Source organism: Podarcis raffonei, chromosome 3 (assembly GCF_027172205.1).
Source record: "Podarcis raffonei isolate rPodRaf1 chromosome 3, rPodRaf1.pri, whole genome shotgun sequence".
Classification (NCBI taxonomy): Eukaryota; Metazoa; Chordata; class Lepidosauria; order Squamata; family Lacertidae; genus Podarcis; species Podarcis raffonei.
In genome coordinates, this window is record NC_070604.1 from 27,361,889 (window position 1) to 27,385,025 (window position 23,137).

The window sequence follows — 23,137 nt, forward strand, 5'->3', positions numbered from 1 at the left end:
TTGCACTGGTGTGCTTTCGAACTGCTAGGTTGGCAGGAGCTGGGACAGAGCAACAGGAGCTCACCCCGTCGCAGGGATTCGAATTGCTGACCTTCTGATCGGCAAGCCCAAGAGGCTCAGTGGTTTAGACCACAGTGCCACCCACATCCGAAATCATTTATGAGTTCAGTGATACACACACACACTAGTACAGAGGTCTGCAAACTACAGTCCGCAGGCCGGATATGGCCCAAGGGGGTCGTTAAACCGGCCGCCAGCCCTTGCCGCCCCCTCGGTCAGTCCCCACGTGGAGCTAAAATGGTGGGGAAAGAGTGGTTTTCGGATCCATGGTGAGGGAGGAGGAGGTGTCTGCGGCTTCCTATTTGCTGCAGGAGCTTCCTGCAGCCAATAGGAAGCTGTGGCTGCGCAGCCAGCAGTCAGTCCCCACACAGAGCAACCAGCGCGGCACGCCAGTTTAGCTCCATGCAGGGACTGACCGAGCAGGCAGCAATGGCGTCCTGACTTCCAGAACGCAGCCACAGCTTCCTATTGGCTGCAGGAAGCTCCTGGAGCCAATAGGAAGCCACAGACGCCTCCGCCCCCCACCGCCATGACTCCGAAAGCCAGCGGGGAAAGAGCGGCAGGCATGTGCTCATGCGCATGGATGCGCACGTTCCTGCAAGTGTGCAGATATCCAGCCCGCCAGCAGAAAAGTTTGCCTACCCCTGCACTAGTAGGTGTGTTTAGGGTTGCAGACTTGGGACATGTGCCAAGTTCATTTCCTCCCATCCATTGCATTTCAAGCCACATTTGCACAGTACACATCACAGAGGAGGCGGAGATATCTTCGTCTAATATGCATGGCCTTTGTGGTTTCTTTGCGCCTGCAGCCACCAATACCCCACACCTTTTCATGAAGCTGCCATCTGTGTATGCGCAACCATCTGCACGTGTGTGACAGCTGTCTCAAATGTACGAACCGTTCTTCAGTACAACATGAACACAGCTTAGGTTTGCTAGTCAGATTGAAGCTGCTTTGAGAAACAATGCATAAATCAGCAGGGTTTGCCAAGGCACTGTAGGATCAATACGGATTGTGGCTAACATCGTATGAATGTGGCTTCAAAAACCAGAAGTGAAACTGCACTGGATGTGGAGTAAGCGGTAACATGAACAAACACTTAGAAAAGGAAGGGTAAACTGGAGTGGAACAAAGGATTAAAGACACACACGTGCACTATCTGCTTGTCTAAAATGAAACCCAGCTCTGAGCTCTAATGCGTGCATTTGCAAGTAACATGTACAGTCATACCTCGGGTTAAATGTGCTTCTGGATGAGTGTGTTCGAGTTGTGCTCCGCGGCAACCCGGAAGTTACAGAGCGCATTACTTCCAGGTTTCACCGCTTGTGCATGCACAGAAGCTCAAAATGATGTCACGCGCATGAGCAGAAGCAGCGAAAAGTGACGTGAGCATGCGCAGATGTGCCTACACTGGTTATGTTTGCTTCTAGATGTGAACAGGGCTCCGGAACGGATCCCATTCGCATCTATAGGTACCACTGTAGTTAGCTGCTGAAATTTCTCCCTTTTCTTTGAAAATACAACCACTTGCAAATTAGGTTAGCTGAACACAAAGTTGCCTTTATAAGTCAAGCATTACGATCAAATTTTAAAATAAACAAAGCTTAGTGCTCCACAATTGTGGATAGGTTTTTATTAAGACTTCAGGAATGAGTTTGAAAATCTGGTATTGTATTTTAAATGTTCAAAGTATGTGCTGAATTCTTTTAAAAACTGAAACTGTACCAAACAGTACATCAATCTCTCTTCCACACACACATTTTATATTTTGCTTTCTTCATGTTCTCAAAGTATAATGGAGCATTCATATAGAGAGGAGAGAGCAGGAAAGAGATTAATAATATATATGCTCACAAGCTGCTTTTCTTCAAAAATAAAGCTTTGAGCTACCTGCAATAAGCCAAAGCAAAAATGAAATCACAACAAAGGCCCAACACTGTAAAGGTAAAGGGACCCCTGAACATTAGGTCCAGTCGTGGACGACTCTGGGGTTGCAGCGCTCATTTCGCTTTATTGGCCGAGGGAGTCAGCATACAGCTTCCGGGTCATGTGGCAAGCATGACTAAGCCGCTTCTGGCGAACAAGAGAAGCGCACGAAAATGCCATTTAACTTCCTGCTGGAGCGGTACCTATTTATCTACTTGTACTTTGATGTGCTTTCAAACTGCTAGGTTGGCAGGAGCAGGGACCGAGCAATGGGAGCTCACCCCGTTGTGGGGATTCGAACTGCCGACCTTCTAATCGGCAAGTACTAGGCTCTGTGGTTTAACCCACAGTGCCCACACTGTTGTATATGGTAAACATACAATAAAGCAGAATAAATATAACTAAAATGACATGAAAACATTCTCATGTAGCAGCATTAAGGTATAACTAATGATGAATTAGGTAATAGGGACGCGGGTGGCGCTGTGGTCTAAAACACTGAGCCTAGGGCTTGCCGATCGGAAGGTTGGCGGTTTGAATCCCCGCGACGGGGTGACCTCCTTTTTCTCTGTTCCAGCTCCTGCCAACCTAGCAGTTTCAAAGCATGTCAAAGTGCAAGTATATAAATAGGTACCGCTCTGGTGGGAAGGTAAACAGCGTTTCCATGTGCTGCTCTGGTTTTGCCAGAAGCGGCTTAGTCATGCTGGCCACATGACCCAGAAAAACTCTGCAGACAAACGTCAGCTCCCTTGGCCAGGAAAGCGAAATGAGTGCCACAACCCCAGAGTCTTTCGCAACTGGACTTAACTGTCAGGAGTCCTTTACCTTTACTTGTTTAATGATGAATTGTTGTTTCAACTTGATATGTGATTTTTTTTTTTAATAGGATACCCTTAGGTCTGAAATATGGAATAAACATGTATTGAATGAATGAATGAATGAATGAATGGACAAGCCAGCTGAAAATGCCACCAGCAACTTTTAAGAGGCTTCATCTGACAACCAAGGAAACTAAGGCCAAACCAGAGACAATGTTGATCTGTGAGTGCATGTGGGATCTCGCTCCCTCCCTGAAAACAGACCAGAGGGCAATTTGTGTCAGGCTATGGTGCAAGTGGGAAGCATACAGATCAACCACTCAAGCTGCTATTAACAACAAAGAGAAAAACTTGCAGGGACCCACAGGATGGGTCTTTCTCTCCTCCCCCCAGCCTCATGTTTCAATCTATATGTGAACATTCCCAATCCACATCTCTGTTTCTGGTTATCACAAAAACTAAAAATGTAACTGCAACAAATGCTCTTAAAGTACACTGTTTTACTATATATTTTTCAATGTACAGAAACACACACACACACAATCTCTTTTTTGCTCAAAACTGGACATGTGCTTCCACAAAGTCAGACGTGTGAATGTTCAGATTCTTGTCTCTATTAGAAGAAATACTGAGAGCAGTTCAGATGGTTTCAGGGACTGAAAATGCTGTGGAAAAACAACAGAACAAATAGCTGGCTGCAAGGACTGATAAATGCCCAGCGTTTTTAAAGCACATCTTTAACATCATTACAGTGGTACCTCGGGTTAAGTACTTAATTCGTTCTGGAGGTCCGTTCTTAACCTGAAACTGTTCTTAACCTGAAGCACCACTTTAGCTAATGGGGCCTCCTGCTGCCACCGCTCCACCGGAGCACGATTTCTGTTCTCATCCTGAAGCAAAGTTCTTAACCCGAGGTACTATTTCTGGGTTAGCAGAGTCTGTAACCTGAAGCGTATGTAATACGACGTACCACTGTATAACCTTACAATCAATCATGTTTCTCTTTGCTGATATGAGATGATGCACTGAACCAGGCCTCATATGCAACAAGTCACACAATCGTTGCCATGAAAGTGTGATATCTTGATTGTTTGCAATGCATGTGTATTCTAGTCTTATGCAAGGCTGGCACAGGGACTGGTGGTGGGAGGAGAAACAGAGGGAGAAGCTAAGGAAGAGGAACATAGCAAGGACCACAGCCTCCAAAACAGAACATGAGAGCACAAAGAAGATGCTAAGTAGTGCACAGAATATATGACGCTTGCAAAGAGTAGCATCTTCCAGACCATCCAAGTGTCCCTGTTTTCCAGGGACATCCTTGATTTAGAGAAACCGTCCCATTTCTAATTTGTTCCCAGAATGTCCCACTTTTCCTTAGGCTGTCCCTACTTTCACAGGATAATTGTTGGAGGGTATGGAGTTATACGACCCCCGAGCCGTCTGAAGGCAATTCTGTATAGGGAATGTTTTTTAAAAATGTTTAATTTTTTATTATATTTTTGTATATGTTGGAAGCTGCTGGGGCAACCCAATAAGATGTGTGGGATATAAATAGTAAAATTATCATTATGGAATGGGACGTCCCTATTTTCGTTGGAGAAATGTTGAAGGGTGTGAACTTCATGGATTTCTGTTGAGCACTGATGATCTCAACTGCAATTCTAAAGCCTTGGCCCAAACAATCTACATTGGCCTAAGGATACCTACACCTGTGATCGTTTGTATACCAGTTAGGGATAGACATGCTTAGCCCTCTAATATTAATCCCAGCCAGTTCAGAGTTTTAGTAGGCGAGGATAATAATAATTTAATAATTATTATATTATTTATATGCCCCCCAGACACTCTGGGTGGCTCCCAACCAAATGTTAAAAACACATTAAAACATCAAACATTAAAAAACGTCCCTATACAGGGCTGCCTTCAGATGTTTCCTAAAAGTCAAGGATCCTAATTCCTCAAATGTAGTTCTCCACTCAGTTAAGTGGGAAAGGCATAGCTGTCAACCTTCCCTTTTTTTGCGGGAAATTCCCTTATTCCAGCGCCGTTTCCCGCTGGTATCCCAGATTGTTAGATATCCCGTAGACTGTCCCTGGGACGGGTGAGGCTGCTGATCCCTTATTTTCAAATCTGAAAGTTGACAGCTATGGGGGAAAGTCCTTTGGGATGCCTAACGCTATAATATTGTCTGTAAAATATACCCACCATTGTATGCAAAAGATACCCAGGTAAACGGGTGCATTTGTAAGATGGCATATGAATGAACCAGGAAGCTCAGGGGACTGTTTTGCCCTTTCATGCCTTTTGCACACTTCTGCTGCCTGAACCAGCCCAGATGAGCCTCCCACAGCTCTTGCGGAGAGGATCCAGGACTGTAACCTTTGGACCTTTTGTAATTTGCTCTGAACTTCTAAACCGTTTGGCTCAGCTGCTTTCCCACGGACTATTTAAAGGCAGGTCCAAGTGGGGACGCTCAGACTCCCTTTTGACGCTGGACTGGGAGAAGAAGGAGAGGAGAAGGCAGAGCAGCCACAGGGTCAATATGGGACCCCCACAGCTCTGGCTGCTTCTGCTGCTCAGCAGTGCTGCCTTGGCACGTAAGTAGCTTCTGCCATTTAGCGTGGAGGTGGAGCGGAAAGGTCTTCCCTTTTGAAGACAGTCCCTAGATATTGCATTTAATAGAGAAGTGGTGAATAGACTGCAATGGCCCGTTGTTCCCATAAGGGATGGTTATCTATTGATGAGACTGTGGATCTATGAAAATCCGTTCTAGACATGCTCACTCTGCTGGTACATGCCTGCTTCATTCCACATACCAGGCACTCTGTGTTTTCTGCTTACTTAGCTTTTTACCCCTTTAAGGAGGAGGTTGAGGTTTTGTCAGCTGCGGTGTGACAAGTTAGATGGCATTTGGTGACAGAAATACATGTCTGTTGAAAGGCTCCTTCGTGTCTTCATTAGAGTGCATTCTGCTGTTGTTATTTTTAAACCAGAGTCTCCAATGTGGTTTATGACATTGATCAAAAAAAGTAAATGGAAAGAAATATGTGTTGGACCATAATAAAAAGCCCATAATTAATTGGAAAATACCTTTATTTGGAACAACCAAATAGTGAATGAGCTTTCCAAGTTCTACAGTTTAAGAATTAAACCTGCAGTGTAACTCACTGTGTAGAGCATTTGATGAAATATGAAGCTACAATCTTGTCCCAAGGACACGCACTGAGGCAACAGTCCTATGCATGCTTTCTGAGAAGAGAATGCCCCCTTTGGACTTTTCAGGACCTGTTCCAGAATTAAACATGCATGGGACTGGGCCATCAGGCTGTTGCAATCCTAAACACATTTACCAAGGTGCAAGACCCATTAGGATCAGAATAAACCCAGAAAGACTTGGGCATCAGTCCTAACAAAGGTATTGCCCAACCATTGCTTTTGGAGAGCTTTCCCCTTGACTGAAACTAACATTGCTACCTTTGCTTTTTAAAGTCCCATTTAAGTCAGTGGCTTCAAACAAATGGAACTGGGTTCAGGATCGCAGGCTGGCATCCTGATCCCAAACACATTTTTTCCAGATGAAACCTCTGTGGATTTCAGTTGACCTCAAAGTAAGGCTATGACCAATCTGGGAATTTCGAACACACACAATGTACTCAGTGGGGCTTACTTCTGAGTAGGATTGCTCTGTCAGCATGCTTCAGACTGGGATGTAAAGTTGCTTCAGTAGTCCCATTGTTTGGAGGAAAACAGTGATGTTCTTGCCTCTGGGTTCAGTTTCCCTTTCTGCTTGGTGGACCTGCATTCTTCAGAAAGTGGGACTGCATCTAATACCTTTGCATTCTTCTTCACTCACTAAAGAAAATAGCACTTTAGCAGGATCAGGTTCTCCACTGGGTTTGGGTGCTCAGTGTAACTCAATGCTTTCTCTGGATCAACAATGTGGATTCATCAGCAATTTGATATGCATGTTACACTACACAAATGGATCTTTTCAACATTTCAGACAGAGAAGCATATGGCAAATCACATACTCATTCTCATAGCAAAACAGCCTTTGGAAAGGAAGCATATTTTAGCAGCACTTACCCTTTCAAAGCTGACAGTTGTCTAAGCAGCCTGAGGCAGAATGTATATTTTGATGGAGAACAGTTATTGACGAGGACAATTTGCAATAAATTCATTTACCAGCCATGCTGCTCTTGAAGGTCTGCATTTTTCAGACTGAAGCATTATCCCTCACCAGCACAATAAATTGTCTACTTGTTAGCAAAGACAAAAATCAGAGTCAACGCAGCTTTATCATTCAATCCACAAACTGCTTGAGTGAACATTTCTGCTCAAGTGGGTCAACAGCAATAAACGGCATGTTTATAAGGCGACTGTACTGTATTTTGTTCCTCTGGTATATAATTGGAACTGAAGTTGTCCTTTGTTTTAATTTATTTTACAGAAGATGGGCCAGAAAATTCAAATCCAGGCTGTTCAAGTAAGCAATTTTTATCTGGTCTTTTATGCTCTTCTTCTCTTCCTGGTTTCTTAAAACTTCTGCCCAATGAATTCTTGGGTTTGGGTTTCATATGATGCAAACAAACTGGCTAGAAAGGGATGATAGCAGTGGCTACTAACCATTCACCTCCCCGAAGCAGTATTTCTAGCTTTAATTGATACTGGGGTTTGGGGGTCAGGAAGTGGGGAGGATGACAAATATAGACAAAATGCATAAATGTGTGTGATGTGCTTCCAAAATTGTAAAGATTGACAGCCTATCCGAAACATGAAATGGGGGTCAATAGAGACAATCGAATCAGGCTGTTATTGGGTGGTAGTTGTTTTTATTTTGTTTATGTATTTTGTGGTTTTATATTCTGATTGTATTCTGTGAACCACCCTGAGAGCTGTGGGTATATAAATTCAATAAAATCAATCAATATTTTTTCTTTGCTGGCTCTTATACCTGCTAAATATGTTGTGAAGCGGGTTTGTGTGCATGGAGGGGGGATTACATGCGTGCCTATATGCCTTCCTGATCCCTTCCTCTAAAACAGCGGTCACCAGCATGGTGCCTGCAGGCACACATATGATCTCAGAGGCTTTCTGTGGCTCTTCAATGCCTCCTTCCACTGCTGAAGTTAGCTTGAAAGAAGCACTTTTCCGTAGCCTACAGAATAGGTTGTTCTGTGTTCTTGGTTGTGGCGAGTGTGTGGTATACCTACAACAGTTTCTCTGCTTTGCAAGTGGGCTCATGGGACCCCTGCTGTAAAACATGACCCCAAAATGATACCATTATATTATGGGATCCTTACTTGTGCAAAACTCTTTTGCACTTAGAAACTGTAAAGGAGAAATAGCTTCCAAAATGGTTGTGAAAGGCAGCAGTTTTTGTTCTGACTTTTAAACATGGGTTCCCTTTGTCTTGCCTTGCTTCTTGTCAGCTGACTTTTCATTTCTTTATGTTGTAGTGGGGGTTACAGGTGTGGATCTGAGAAATTATGTCTATATTATCCAAGATATACAAATGACGGAACTCTTTGTCTACTTCTTAGCTAGTGTTACCTCAAATATCAGAATGTACCAACGTGTCTTGGCGAATGTCTGAAATGAGATGTGTTTTTGACATTCATATGCAAATTCCATCAATCTCAGACATTTCTGAATGCCTGAAAACTCAGTGAATGTTGGCAGTCAGTAGCCTTCCTTTGACTGTCACCATTGCCTTGCAAATGTCCCAAACCACAGACACTCCTTAAAATGTATATAATGTTTGCTGAAAAATGAAACATTGGAGTGGGTAGCCTGAAAATGACAGGGTCAAGGGATCAGGAAGTGTTTATGAGCAACCTTTGTAAAGTACTTTGTTTGTCCTGAACTCCTTGGCTAGATACTTGATGTTCATTTTGAGGGTCAAAGTATCTGATGAGTTGGTGTTTTTCTCGCTGTCCCTTGATAAGCTCTGCTTTCCTAATATGGTATTTTAGCGCCGTCTGCAGAGACTCATGACTTAGGCTACAATCATAACCCCACTTACCTGGAAATAGGCCCCATGGAATCCAGTAGGCCCTACCAGGGTGAACTTTGGTAATCTTTCATAATGGGGGCCCTGTGCTAGGCCAAAAATTGACGCCCCCAAATGGATCTTCTCAATTATGGATCTTCACAATTTTGTGTCCTCTGGGCTTGGTGCCCTGTGCAGGAGAGCTGTCCACACTCCCTAAATCTGGTACCGGGACAAACTTCTGGATAGACCTAGTTAGGATTGCTGCCAAACTTACTTTTTCAACCCAGCTAAGAACTGTTATGCATTTTGCAGCATTTCTCAGTTTTATCTTGTTTTGTGTATATACCTTCATAAAAACAAAGTTTTTACAGGTGTTGTATCTAAATTTAATAGTACATAGGAATTAGTAAAGTAAATACTAATTCTCTCCTGATTTAGTGAGCATAGGAAAAAGTTGTCTTGGGTGGCGATCAACTATGTTTTACTCAGAGTAACCCCACTGACATTAATGGACATGATTAAGTTAGGTCCATTGATTTTAATAGGTTTACTCTGAGTAAAATTTAGCTGTGCTTGTGTAAAATGTAGGGCTCATTTAGATTTTGTTTTGTGCTGTGCTTCCCAGTGTTTTTGAGTGGGTTTTGGGTTTTTTTTGGTCTTGGTTCTTTCCTCCAGGAAAGCTCGCATATTACCACTGAATTGGAGCAAACTCCAATCTGCAGAAACCTAATTGCCATTTGCTCCAATTCAGTGGTAATACCTGGGTTTTCCCAGGGAAAGTACTGGGACAACCCCCCCCCAAAACACTCAGACATGGACATTTGAAGCTCAGACTTCAGCACAAAAGGCAGTCTGGATGAGCCAGTTGAGCAAGAGTACAGGAGTAGATATGGTTAAATGTCAGTTTGTGGCTGAAACACTAATAGTTGATTGGTTTCACTTAGTCATCCATATGTACCAAGTGGTTTGTTGGCAGAGGCCTGGAATCAGAGATCCTCTTACTTAACTGCAGTGGGCTGCAAAGTAATTGCAATGAACAAAAATCTGTGCAGATGAACAAACGGTTGGAGGTGTTAGCACCGATCACTTGTTGTAGAGAAAGGGATTGTCTGGAATGAGTTGCCCCCAACAATTCAGCTGCACTTTTAGAACTCAGTGTGCTGGCCATCTTTTCAATATTGTGTTCATGCAGCAAAAGTCCAGTGCTCACAGGTCTGGGTGTAGTATGTATCCTATTTTTGACCCATCCCTGGGGATCCACACCTCAGGACCCTTGTTCATGTGAGAGCACATTCAGGACCCCAGTTAACATGCAGGTGTTTGTATCTCTCTTGCTTGAAAATACTGGTTCTGTTTTGTATTACGCTAGCATGTTAATGAATTTAAACAACACACACCAGCAAATTCCAAAAGTTCAAGGGGGGGGGGAATCCAGTTACATTTATTCACTCTGAAAGGATATCTTCACTTTGCTGTCCTTGTCTCCTTATAATCATAGTGAAATGGTGTTGAATTTTGTCAGGTTTCCATTTCTCGACTGACAGGGAAAGAAAGGTGCTCCGAAAGTTGTGAAGAGCACAGAACAGTGGTTTGAAATCTATTTGTGGATGATGTGATATATGCTGTCTGTGGTGTTCAGGGCGTACGGATGAGACAGTCCAAAACCAGTCCACACCTTACACAAAGGTTGTTCTGTGCCACCTACTACAGTGGTACCTTGGTTCTCAAATTTAGTCTGTTCCAGAAGTCTGTTCCAAAACGAAGGCGTGCTTTTCCAGAGAAAGTAATGCAAAACAGATTAATCCGTTCCAGACTTTAAAAACAACAACCCCTAAAACAGCAATTTAACAGGAATTTTACTAACTAACAAGACCACTGATCCATAAAATGAAAGCAATAATCAATGTACTGTACTATAAAGTAAATAAGACAGTATTGTAGATAATAAAAAATTAAATTATTATTTTTTCTTACCTGCACTGATCACAGTCATTGTTTGGATGGGGGGCTTTTATCCATTTCCGCAGTCACACAATCAATCAATCAGTAGCTAAACTGGGTTCCACACAGTCACAAAAACAAATTAACCGAAAAAGCCTCAAAAACAAAAACGCAAATTAAATAGCAAAAACAAAAGTGCCAAACGTAATCCATTCCGGAAGTCTGACTTCTGAAATGTTCGAAAACCAAGGCACAGCTTCTGATTAGTGCAGGTGCCCTGGAAACAATAGCCGACAGCCACATCGGATGTTCGGCTTCCCAAAAACATTCGAAAACCAAAACACTTCCAGGTTTTCGGCATTTGAGAACCAAGGCGTTTGAGAACCAAGGTACCACTGTATCTATATAATGCAGTTGTTCCAAAATAAAAAAAATTAAAAAATTGGGGATGTGCAATAGATTTCAATCACAGAACACGAATTGGTTGCAGCATTCCAAAGCGTGATTCACTTTATAAACTTGCACAAGCAGCAAAAAGGACTGCATTTATGAAGCTTACTTGTTATCGCTTGCAGTTTCTCTAAGGAGATTGGAGACAATATACATAGATCTTCTTCCATTTTATCACAATGGTCCTGTGAGGTAGTTTAGGTAAAGGGGTGTTCACCGGTCCAAAGTCAGCCAGTGAGTTTCACAGCTGTGTAGGATTTGAACTGGTGTCTCTCCAGTACTAATCCGACACAGCAACCACAACACTACACTTGACTATCTTTTAGTCTAATCCACCTCAGAAGGTTGTTGTGAGATTAAAGGAGACAAGAAAGGTTAAGTAGGTCACACAGTGAAAGTTCTATGGAAATTCTTATAATACTAGTACTGTTGATACCTTGCTTGTTAAATTTGTCATTTCTCTGCCATATACTCTAGTTTCTGGACAATCCATCAATTAATTAAAACACTTTCACATCACTCCTAAAAGTTGATTGCATTTTACCACACCACCCAGAGCCATTTAACTAATTCATAAGAAATACCCAAGTGTGTTACAAATAGATAGATAGTTTCCTGTATCCAGCACTGACAGTTTATTGCCATTTCCTCATTCAAGTTTCTGACTGCAGTCAAAGGAACTTTGAGTGTGAAAGAGAATACCGCAGTGTTTTTACACCTACGTAGATGTATGCAAAAATTAATAAAAATCTACTTCCTCATGTATGCCTTGTAGGAGACACAACCAGATTTAAGCACTTGAGGCAATATGTCTATAACTATGAAGCGGACACAGCAAGCGGCGTAACAGGAACGGCAGATTCACACACTGGCTCCAAAATTCAGTGTAAGGTAAGAAGGAAGAAGGAACAATGCCAATTAAAAATATTTAAGAAAGACACATGAGCAATGATAAGGGTCTCTGTGGCAAAGTACATACAAATAGTACTGTGGTGAGTGGAGAGTTAATATTTGGAGGTGAAGCCAATTGCTCCCCAAAATCTGCTTGGGAAGATGGCTGGCTGCAGTTACTGACTCTAGGCCTCGACTGCGTTTTTAGATAAAAACAAGCACGTTATGTTCTTTGGTAACAAGCTTTATCTATTGGTAGAAGCCTGAGAATACTTCTGAATCTCTATTACATCAATCTCAATTATTTATTTTCTTGACCACAGACCCTTGAATATATAGCTCCTAACATCAGCATCTCTCATTTCCACCATCTGGGAATGACAAGGTTGCCCATTTGATTTGGATTCTAAACCATTCCTGCTTATTTGCTAGTTTATTTGCCCCAAGCCACCGGCATCATTTCTGCTGACACTGCATAGCCATTCACTCGAAACTAAGAGAACATTATCACTGGTTAATAAGAATCCCTCAACCTGCAGTTAATTTAATTGGTTGCAGAAAATCTTGTGTCGGCTTATATCGCACTCTTTCTGTTTCAGGTTGAGCTGGAAGTCCCACAACTATGCAATTTTGTCCTCAGGACAAGTCACTGCTCCCTCCGGGAGGTGTCTGGAATTGACCCTGAGGGAAGGCCTATACTGAAGAAGTCAAGGAACTTGGATAAGTTTGCTGCTGACATGTCCCAGTAAGAAAAACTGCCTTAAATGATATTTAATGAGCCCTAAGAACACATTAAATGATATTTAATGAGCCCTAAGACGCGGGTGGCACTGTGGGTTAAACCACAGAGCCTAGGACTTGCCGATCAGAAGGCTGGCGGTTCGAATCCCCGTGACGGGGTGAGCTCCCATTGCTCGGTCCCTGCTCCTGCCAACCTAGCAGTTCGAAAGCACGTCAAAGTGCAAGTAGATAAATAGGTACCGCTCCGGCGGGAAGGTAAACGGCGTTTCTGTGCACTGCTCTGGTTCGCCAAAAGCGGCTTAGTCATGCTGGCCACATGACCTGGAAGCTGTATGCCGGCTCCCTCGTCCAATAAAATGAGATGAGCGCCGCAACCCCAGAGTCGGCCATGACTGGACCTAATGGTCAGGGGTCCCTTTACCTTTAAGAACACATAAGTAGAGTCCTGGTGATAATGGCCAAAGGCCTATCTTCTCCAACTTCCTGTTTTCATGGTGGCCAACAAGATGCCTGGAGGAAGTCCACAAGCTAGACATGAGCATGACAGCTCTCTATCTACTTGTTAGCCTAACAAGTATTATTCAGAGGCCATAGTTCTTGTAATTTCTGCCATCTGTCGAGAATGATAGCAGCTACACAGAGCAGTGGTGTCTCCAAGATGCAACTAGAGAGTGAATTGTTAATTTTAAAACAGAAGATACTGGAGCAAATCTAAATGCTCACCTCATAGTTGTCTCTTTAGGATTTTTGAAATCATATTTTGGACACAAACACAGAGCTGTCAGGAAGGGAGAGGAAATGGCATGGAGTAGAATAGAGTGTCCTAAAGTGCCACCACAATTGAAAAGAATATTGACAAGCTGGAACATCTGCATTTCTTCCCCTAAATGTTGTTTTTATTTGTTTTGCACAGGTATGCGCTGAAATTCAGTGTTCAAGATGGGAAGAATTTCCAGCTGTACCCTGAGGACAATGAGCCTATGCACATACTCAACATCAAGAGAGGAATAATCTCGGCTCTCATGGTGCCCATGGAGACAGACGCCAATTCCCAAACACTCTCTATGGTAAATTGCATAGTCATCCATCACTTTATTTTCCTTTCATCTATGTAGTGAAACCTAGCTGAATGGCCAAGATGAAAGGACCTTCTCCCAATGGAAAAGCCAACCTTGGATCATCAGGGAAGTCTCTCAGTTAGGCTTCAAATGATGTTGGAGACGCAAACAATATGTATATTTCCCTCCCCTTAGGATACCGTATATGGGAAATGCGACAGCGACATTGAAATAAGAAGCAGAAAAGGCAGCAACGCGGCAGACATTGCAGTCAGAAGAAACCTGAAATCCTGTGAAAACTTCAGCCCCATCAGAAATTATGTCAGCCCACTTGCCCTCGTTAAAGGCTTGGTAAGGAGCATGAAATGAGAATTAGACTAGCCTGTATTTCTGATACTACCAGCATCCGGATATTATTATCATCACAGGCAAAGCTTGACTTCCAGCTTATCAATATACTGGAAACCAGTCTTTCCCAACCCTAGAGTGGTAAAACAATTTTATTATATGACCAAGATTCACAATGCGAAAGCATGTTTGTAAGTTACCAATAACTCTTCCTCAGGCTGGATATTAAATTAAAAAGAAAAGAAGGAAAGTATTTTTATGATGTTAAATCCTCTCTGTAGGTTGCTTCATTCTTAGGTAGGAGAAATGGCCCTCACCGAAATAATGAGGTGAGCCTAAGCCTTATGCAGAAAAACACAGGTTAAACTGAGGCATGATGGGTTGGGGGCAAGGAGGAGAAGAAATAGAGGCCCTCCATTTGGAAAAAGAAAATCCAACCATTAGATGATTCTGCCTCTGGAATTAGATTGTGTATGTGTTATTGACACCTGGACATTTGTAAAGTGTTAACTTATTACATTGTACATTTAACTGCTTGGCTAGCATGATCCTGCCAGGCAATGGGGAACATTTTTACCTGATCAGAGACGCACCTGATCAGAAATACAGGGAAGCAGATAAGTGGCCAGTCCCCCTTGCCACACTTAGCAGGCCAATACAGGTGACAGTACAGCTGGGGGAGGGGAATGGCTACAGTGCAACTTGTTTTGTTAGGGCGAACAGTAAGTTAACTCTGCCACCCTTGTGTTTTGCAGAATACGCCAATGTCCACCCTGATAAGCAGCAAACAGCACTGTGAGTACACCATCGATGCAGCGAAGAAGCACGTAGCTGAGGCAACCTGTACGGAAGAGCACTTATTCCTCCCTTCATCGTACAAGTAGGTTCCATGTCGTGTCTCTCTTGACCCCTTCCCGATTAGGGTTATAGGCTGTGGTTGAAACATGCGTGTTGTATACAACTTTGCATTTTAAAATGTTTCTTTTTCCCCTTATTGCCCACTAGACAACAGTATGGCATGATGTCCAAAGTCAAACAGTTTCTGAAACTTGAAAACACCGTGCAAACCAACAACAGAGACATAGATGGTAAGGCTTAAGAAATCTCTCTCAGATTGATCTGTTTCCTACGGGGCTTATGTAATGCAAGGAATTTTAAGTGTTCAAACTCACAGATGTAGAGAAAGGCTAAGCACCAGCTACATGCAATTTCCCAATATATAAAGAAAAAAGGAGAAACCTATGCTATGTTTGTGGTGTGTACAGCTGGATGTGACGAAGGCATGTTCCTGGATCCGTCTGGGTTTAAAATCCCAACCTATGAGGCAAAGGGGTTTCACATAACAGTGATAATATGAATGAACTGAGACCGTACCCATCAGATGCGCACCACACAATGTAGGGCTTCTGAAAAGACAACCAGGGAACTTCATGCTAACTCAAAGTTTCCATTTTTTGTAGGGCTCGGAAGGACAGAAATTACTTGACATTTTGTCACAATGAGGCTATTTTTTACTGGGGAGCATGAAGGTTTTGCTGTTTCACAACCTGATAATTTGAACTCTTTGAAAATGGTAGTTATATAAAAAAATAACCCCCATGACCAATACGAGCTGATTTCATCACAGAAACACTGAGAATGTATGGATGAGTTGTTTATTCAAAAATGATCATGGAATCACAGAACTGTAGAGTTGGAAAGGGATCACGAGGGTCATCTAGTCCAACCCCCAGCAAAGCAGGAATCTTTTGCCCAACATGGGGCTTGAACCCGCAGCCCTCAGATTAACAATCTCATGCTCTCTTGACTAAGCTATCCCAGGGGTGTATGTAAGATCAAGATGAAAGGTTGTATCCATTGGTGACTTTTCTCCAGTAGAAAGCAATGCCACTGGCACAAGACAAAGCACATAATTTTTGCCAATGGTCTCTACCCTCCATGCCATTACCTATAGTGACTGAGAGGGTCCCTCAACTCTGAAAAGCAGAGCCCAGGGATCTCTGAAGAGCCCAAGGATCTGCAGTAGGTACGGTAGGTCAACAAAAACAGATTATCCCATGCCAGTGTTTTCCATTGGCACTAAGTCACTGTGGGATACAGCCTAGGGCAGCATGTTTATATTTTGCAAGGCATTATTTTTTGGGGGGTGTAGAGGGTGTCCCAGCAATGCAAACATACAGCATCCTTCTGATAATATGCATTTCTTGGGATATGATTTACAATGAATTGAAAAAACTGTTCAAATATACTTTCCCAAAAAAACCCAGAAGCTTTTTTGCTGGGGTTTATAGGAGATGAAATAAGAAAAGCAGATCAGAGATTATTCATATATGCTACTACTGCTGCCAGAATCTTAGTAGCCCAAAAATGGAAAACTCAGGAAATACCAACATTAATGGAGTGGCAGACAAAACATGGTTGAATATATGGAATTAGCAAAACTGACCCACAGAATCCGTAACCAAGAGGAAACATAGTTCAGAAGTGAAGGGAGTAAATTTGTGGAGTATATACGTAATAATTGCAGAAGTTTAAAGACTGTAGTAGGATTAAAATAAATCTTATGACATGGACAGGAGGATGTTAAGAATCTGTGAAAAAAGGGAAGATTAATATGAAAACCTCTGAAGGGAGGGAGGGAAGTCCGTGCTCGATAGAGAGTTGAAAAATAAGTGTACATAAGATTGTAGAACATTAGTGTATTTATTTTGTTTTGTTTGTGTTAAAGAAAATTCAATAAAAAGCATTTTTTTGAAAAAGATAACATGCATTTCTTTACAGTCAATGGCCTGGTAAAGAGAGGCTTGTCCTCTGAGAGCGTGGAGTCCAAATCCCACAGGCATGGCGATGCTGTTCTGAGAGTCCTTCAAGAACTGCAGAAACTGTCCGTCTCCCAGCAGAACCAGAAAAGAGCCAGTCTCTTCTACAGATTTGTGACCGGACTGAGAGGCTTACACAATGCTACTCTGGGTCCTCTGGTGCCAAAGATGATGGAAACTTCCAGGTATTTTATCAACAGGAACTGAGTAAATATGGAAGCAGTCACAGTGAAAGCAGCTCACTGGTTGTTTGGTCAAAAGCTTTGTTGCAATAGTCCACTGTTCAGGTGTTGCAATGGGAAGACAGAAGTCGAGAGTATGCACCGTGCAAAAGTGTGGGAGAAAGAATATTGGCCAACATGGGGTTTTATTTGCAGAGGTCCCAAGGACAACAATTAAACATTTACCTTCCATCAGATAGTCTAATACACCCATGATCCAGAACGAAACCCTTCTTCTCGGTATCAAAATTCAAGAGGCCACTGAGTTCATGACAGAGGTGAAAATAAAATTAGGGACTTCCTGATTTGGGTCAGATACCACTTATAAAGCATCTTTAATATATTCTCCTTAATCAAACAGCAAGCCGAAAAAATTATCCTTCTATTCCGTAACTTCTCCCAAGCCGAGAATTAAATATTATGTCCAATATCTGATGCCCAGTGTATAATCGCAGCCTCAGCTAGCTCATCTTTAGTTTCCCATTCTAACAATATTTTATATACTTTAGATATTAATTTTTTGTTATTCCCCAATATGGTTTCTTTTTTCAAATTCAGACCCACCCCCCTTTGATACATCCTCTCTCTTTGTCCTTCTTGAAAATCTTATTCCCTTGAAAACACAGAAACCGATCTGTAACTATTCTGTCCCTTTTAAAAGTCTTATAGATCCCTCTTTGAATTCAAGGAGATCTTTGTATGTTCCCCAATTCCCCCCCCATGTTTAATTTTTTAACTGCCTCCATTGGGGGGATAGCCAACATGGCGGTCTTCCTTTCTCAAAGTTCTTTATATCTTGCCCAAACATTATAGAGGCCCTTCCTGATCACATGATTAAAGACTCCCTTGTTCACTTTAGTCTGATCGTAGTACAGTCATACCTCGGGTTGAATGTGCTTCAGGTTGAGTGCTTTCGGGTTATGCTCCGCGGCAACCCAGAAGTAACAGAGTGTGTTACTTCCGGGTTTCGCCGCTTGTGCATGCGCAGACACTCAAAATGACGCCATGCACATGCGTGGAAGCAGCAAAACGCGACCGGCACAGACACAGACGTGCCATTGCGTCTTACGTTCTGTTCAGGATGTGAACGGGGCTCGGGAACGGATCCTGTTCGCATCCCGAGGTACCACTGTACAGGTGGCTAAGGCATCCAAATGCTCGGTTGTATCCTTCTAAGTCCCAAACTCCTGCATCTTTCAATTCTACCCACTCCTTCATCCATCCCAAACACGCTGCCTCCACCAAACCCCATTTCCATCAGGCTGGGGAGGGTTGGATGAAAGCAAAGTGTCCCTCCACACAACACTGGCACAGCATATCCCATTCCACCCACCAAATGTATGGGCGGCCATCTGCTGTGTTATGATAATTTAGCATGTGTACACACATGGTCATTGTTTTTCATTTATCGGCACATTTCTATAGAGTGGTGGGTACGTATAAAAGTTAACAGGAGCAGAAGTGTGAGAAATAACAATAAATGGCTGTGTATGGATGACGTAACGATGGTGCCATGATGGTGTCAAATCCTTTGCGTCAGATTTGAAATTGGTTGGTTTGTTTCCCTTCAGTTCGATCACAATACAGGCTCTGACTCAGTGCGGTACCCCAGAGTGCTTTGGTGCGATCCTCCAAGTCCTGCGGACAGGCAACATCGATTCATTTGTACTGGATGCCGTCACATACAGCCTGGCGCTGCTGCCTTCACCCTGCACAAAAAGGATACGGGAGATCCTCAACACGGCCCAGTATCGCCCAAGTCGAGCTTCTTTTTATGCCTTGAGTCACGCCGTCAACAGGTATGTGGCAACTGGGTGCATTTTTTACCTGAAATTGATTTTTTAAAGGAATATAATGTGGTTACAGCATTGTCTAAAAGATCTTTAGCCAACTAGCTGGTTGGTAAATGTAAAGGTACCCCTGACCATTAGGTTCAGTCGCGGACGACTTTGGGGTTGCGTGCTCATCTGGCTCTATAGACCGAGGGAGCTGGCATTTGTCCGCAGACAGCTTCCAGGTCATGTGGCCAGCATGACTAAGCCGCTTCTAGCGAACCAGAGCAGCGCACGGAAATGCCATTTACCGTCCCGCCAGAGCGGTACCTATTTATCTACTTGCACTTTGACATGCTTTCGAACTGCTAGGTTGGCAGGAGCAGGGACCGAACAATGGGAGCTCACCCCGTCAGGGGGATTCGAACCGCCAACCTTCTGATCGGCAAGTCCTAGGCTCTGTGGTTTAGACCACAGTGCCACCCGCGTCCCTGCTAGCTGGTTGACAGCAGTGCTATTGTCAAGGACCGTGCTGAGGAAGGCTGCACTGAGGAGGAATGGTGGGAGCCTCCCCCTCCCCCTGCTCCTGCTCCAGATCCTGAATCTTCCCAGGAGCAGAAGGACAGTATAGATTTGGAACAGTGGTTTGCAGAGGGGCATATTTCAGAAGGCAGAAGCTGGGAAATACTGGATGGAGAACAGCTAGGAGAAGAAGCACTGGGAGAGAGAGAGTTAACAGATTCACTGTCTCTGGAAAGCATTCATCTGCTCTCTCCAAAATCAAGAAGAGCTGAGAAAGTGGCAGAACAGAAAGCACAGAGGGTACAAACTCAGGTTACAAGACGTAGGAGTGACGTGGGTGACTAGGGACGTAAGGGGGTGTGATCCTTAATTGGGAGCACCGCCATTCCTAGGAAATGGGTTCTTTGTTCTCTCGCTGTGATCATTAAAGTTTCTAACTGGTAAGAAGACTCCTTTTCCTTTGTTCTGCTTATCTACTGCCAAGGCGGGGTGTGGGGGGGGGAGGAAGCCAATTCCTTGAAGCCTGACAGCTATGGTTGCAGTGAGGAAATTCCATGGCAGAGCTACCACCCTTTCTAAGCCCCACCAGCTTGGTGCAATGGCTTTTCCTTGCTCTTTTTTTTGGGGGGGGGTATTCATCCCTCTCCCCTTGCGGTCAATGGAATGGAATACACTAGCTCCATCGTGTAAAAATAAAGAATATGTGCTTTTCCCATGAAAGCTATTGTTCATATGCAAGTTTCAGTATATAGGTTGAATTTATTAATTTTACTGAATTACTGATAGGCTGTTAGCCATATAAATACAGTTTGCATTTAATAGCACATATTTAACCAGATACGCCAGAAGAAAAATAATCATGATCTACAAAATCAGGGACAAATCTGAGGCCCTCTAGAGAGGGCTTCCTCAGTGTTATGTCCCCAGAAGTTGTTAAATACACCTCCCATCATTCCTGGTCACAATGGAGTCCAATGGCATCAACAGGCTCTATGTTTAAGTAGGCAAAATGCAAGTCCATTATAGAAAAACATATCTAAATGTGGGAAGTTTCTTTTTTCTTCTGGGGGAAAAATGCATTTTGTTAAGGTTTGCAATTAATGTCTTAGCACCTAAGTTCTCCATGCAGCTTTAAAAATCTTTGATATGATTTCCCTTTCTTCCAGATTCTACGATAGCAACAGGATAGTGACAGAAGAAATAAATGATGTTGCTAATTTTATGGTGTCACAGATCAGCAACGAATGCTCCGGAGATGAGGAACTTACCTACCTGACCCTGAGGGTATTTTTTTTGTATTTTAGTTTAAAAATGCATCATTTGCCCTTGTTTGCATGCTGATATTCCCTAGCTGGGAGAGGGAAGCCCCTATATTCAACTCTCTTTTTTTATGTGATCCACAGGCCATTGGCAATATGGGGAAAGTGATAGAAGATGCCAATCCCAATGTGAAACAGTCTCTGAAAATGTGTATTAGAAGTAATGTAGCATCACCTGCAGTCCAGAAAGCAGCCATTCAGGCACTGAGAAAAATGAGTATCACTGCTGAGGTAAACAGAATGTACTGCATATTCCCCACCCTTCCATAAAATTATGCTTTAAGCAATCAAACAAATCACATTTTGTTTCTTAGTAACTGTGCAGACCTTGTGTAAATTAGCACTAGTGTAATCTAATTATATATTAAATGTAGCGATGTCAGAGAATAATATTATTATTATTATTATTATTATTATTATTATTATTATTATTATGGTACCTCTGGTTATGAACATAATTTGTTCTGGAGGTCCGTTCTTAACCTGAAACCGTTCTTAACCTGAGGTACCACTTTAGCTAATGGGGCCTCATGCTGTCACCGTGCGATTTCTGTTCTCACCCTGAGGTAAAGTTCTTAACCCGAGGTACACTCCTACTTAAAAGCAGGAATCTCATTGAATCACACTGGTGATCATATTGAAGATAACCTTTACAGCTGTGATCGACCTCAAACAGCGTCACTCATTATTAAAATAAACGTTGTGTGCGGAAACGAGGAGAACTGAAATTCAATTGTTTCCTAAATCAGAAGTCAAGCAATTTCTAGTTGCCATTTTTTGTTCTTTAACTTTACTTTGTTCATCTTGTTACAGGACCAAGGGGTTCTAGTCAAGGTCTTCCAGGAGGCTTCTTCACCAGTTGAGAAACGTCTGGCAGCTTATCTCATGCTGATGAGAAACCCTTCCTCATCTGACATTTCCAAGGTCATTAAAAGTCTTCAGAAGGACAAGAATGAACAAGTGAAAAGCTTTGTAGCCTCCCACATTGCCAACATCTTAGACTCGACAGACCCTTATACTGAATTGTAAGTAATTGTTTTAAAATCTGTTGATGTAGCTTCAAATTTTTTACCTACGATTAATGGAATAATCGTATTAAATCAAGAGTCCATAAGGTAGATATTTACATAGGCTAGTAGGAGCCAGCTTCTTCATTTTGGGGGACCAGGCTATCCCTGACTAAGGTGCAGGGCTCTTTTTCAGCCAGAGCTCACTGGAGCTCAGCTCTGGCACCTCTCAGGTGGGTACCATTGCCATGACCCATGATATTAAGAGACTCATGCTCTACCAACTGAGCTATAGGTTTATAAGAGAACAATGGAGGAGTTCGTGGTGAGTTCTGGCACTTCTTTTCCTAGAAAAATAGTACCTCTGAGGTGTGTATGAGAGCTAGAATGCCCCCCTCTCCAGCCATTTTGTAATCAAAGGGATAATGGCACAAATTGCTACACAATTTTTGTGGTCTGTGGTGCTGCTGAATTAGAAGGGAATCAGCTATATTGGAAGAAGGAAGACTCTCACTAAATTTCAAGTAAGGGGACCAGTTTGGGCTAGTGGGCTGCCATTTTAGCCTTTTTTGAACCATCACCGGAATTGCAATATAATTTGGCTCCCAGAACCAAAACCCCATTTTATATGTGGCAACATGTGAGGGTGCTTTATATTTTTGGTCCTGTGAAGCTGACATTTCAAGCTCTTTGTGAGATTCCCGTTAGTCCCATTGGTTTTTGCTGAGGTAAGGCACCAGAACTCTAAGCCCCTAAGTATAACGTTCCCTAAAGAGATGTGAATAAAAAATATATTAAATGGAGTTTTTATGCCAGAAACCTACCATAGCTGAATTCTACCTGAATATTGTACAAAATATTGTATTAATAATTTTGCCACTCTATTTTAATGTCATCAGGCTCAGAGGAAAAATTAATGAGGCCCTCAAAGGAGCCCAGGTTCCACCAGCTAAGGACTTCCGAAGATTTTCACAAAATTATCAGGCTTCCAAGACGCTGTCTCTGCCATGGACCAATGGTCCAATTTCAGGAAAACTGGAAGGAGACCTGCTGTTTGATTCAAGCAGCTATGTACCTAAGGAATCCATGCTAAGAACTACACTGCAGTTGACTGGGCTGAATCCCATAGATGTGTTTGAGGTATACAACAGTTTTCTTAGCATTTACTTCAGTCTGCTTGCTAATATTGACTTCAGGGTATAAATGTATCTGTACAGTGGTACCTTGGTTTTCTAACGGAATGCGTTC

At 42.7% G+C, this 23,137-nt stretch overlaps 1 protein-coding gene across 1 annotated transcript in view; it reads left to right on the forward strand.

Annotated features, from left to right (window-relative positions):
* Positions 1 to 5,278: 5,278 nt before the first annotated feature.
* Positions 5,279 to 23,137, forward strand: part of APOB (apolipoprotein B) — a 47,169-nt gene continuing 29,310 nt past the window's right edge. Inside the window, exons 1-14 of the mRNA XM_053380872.1 lie at positions 5,279 to 5,402; positions 7,256 to 7,291; positions 11,967 to 12,082; positions 12,682 to 12,827; positions 13,737 to 13,890; positions 14,077 to 14,232; positions 14,985 to 15,109; positions 15,235 to 15,317; positions 17,011 to 17,233; positions 18,841 to 19,068; positions 20,730 to 20,847; positions 20,967 to 21,113; positions 21,696 to 21,907; positions 22,789 to 23,029. Coding sequence (XP_053236847.1) covers positions 5,348 to 5,402; positions 7,256 to 7,291; positions 11,967 to 12,082; positions 12,682 to 12,827; positions 13,737 to 13,890; positions 14,077 to 14,232; positions 14,985 to 15,109; positions 15,235 to 15,317; positions 17,011 to 17,233; positions 18,841 to 19,068; positions 20,730 to 20,847; positions 20,967 to 21,113; positions 21,696 to 21,907; positions 22,789 to 23,029 — 2,040 coding nt within the window. The 5' untranslated portion in view covers positions 5,279 to 5,347. The remainder of the gene's footprint in view (positions 5,403 to 7,255; positions 7,292 to 11,966; positions 12,083 to 12,681; positions 12,828 to 13,736; positions 13,891 to 14,076; positions 14,233 to 14,984; positions 15,110 to 15,234; positions 15,318 to 17,010; positions 17,234 to 18,840; positions 19,069 to 20,729; positions 20,848 to 20,966; positions 21,114 to 21,695; positions 21,908 to 22,788; positions 23,030 to 23,137) is intronic.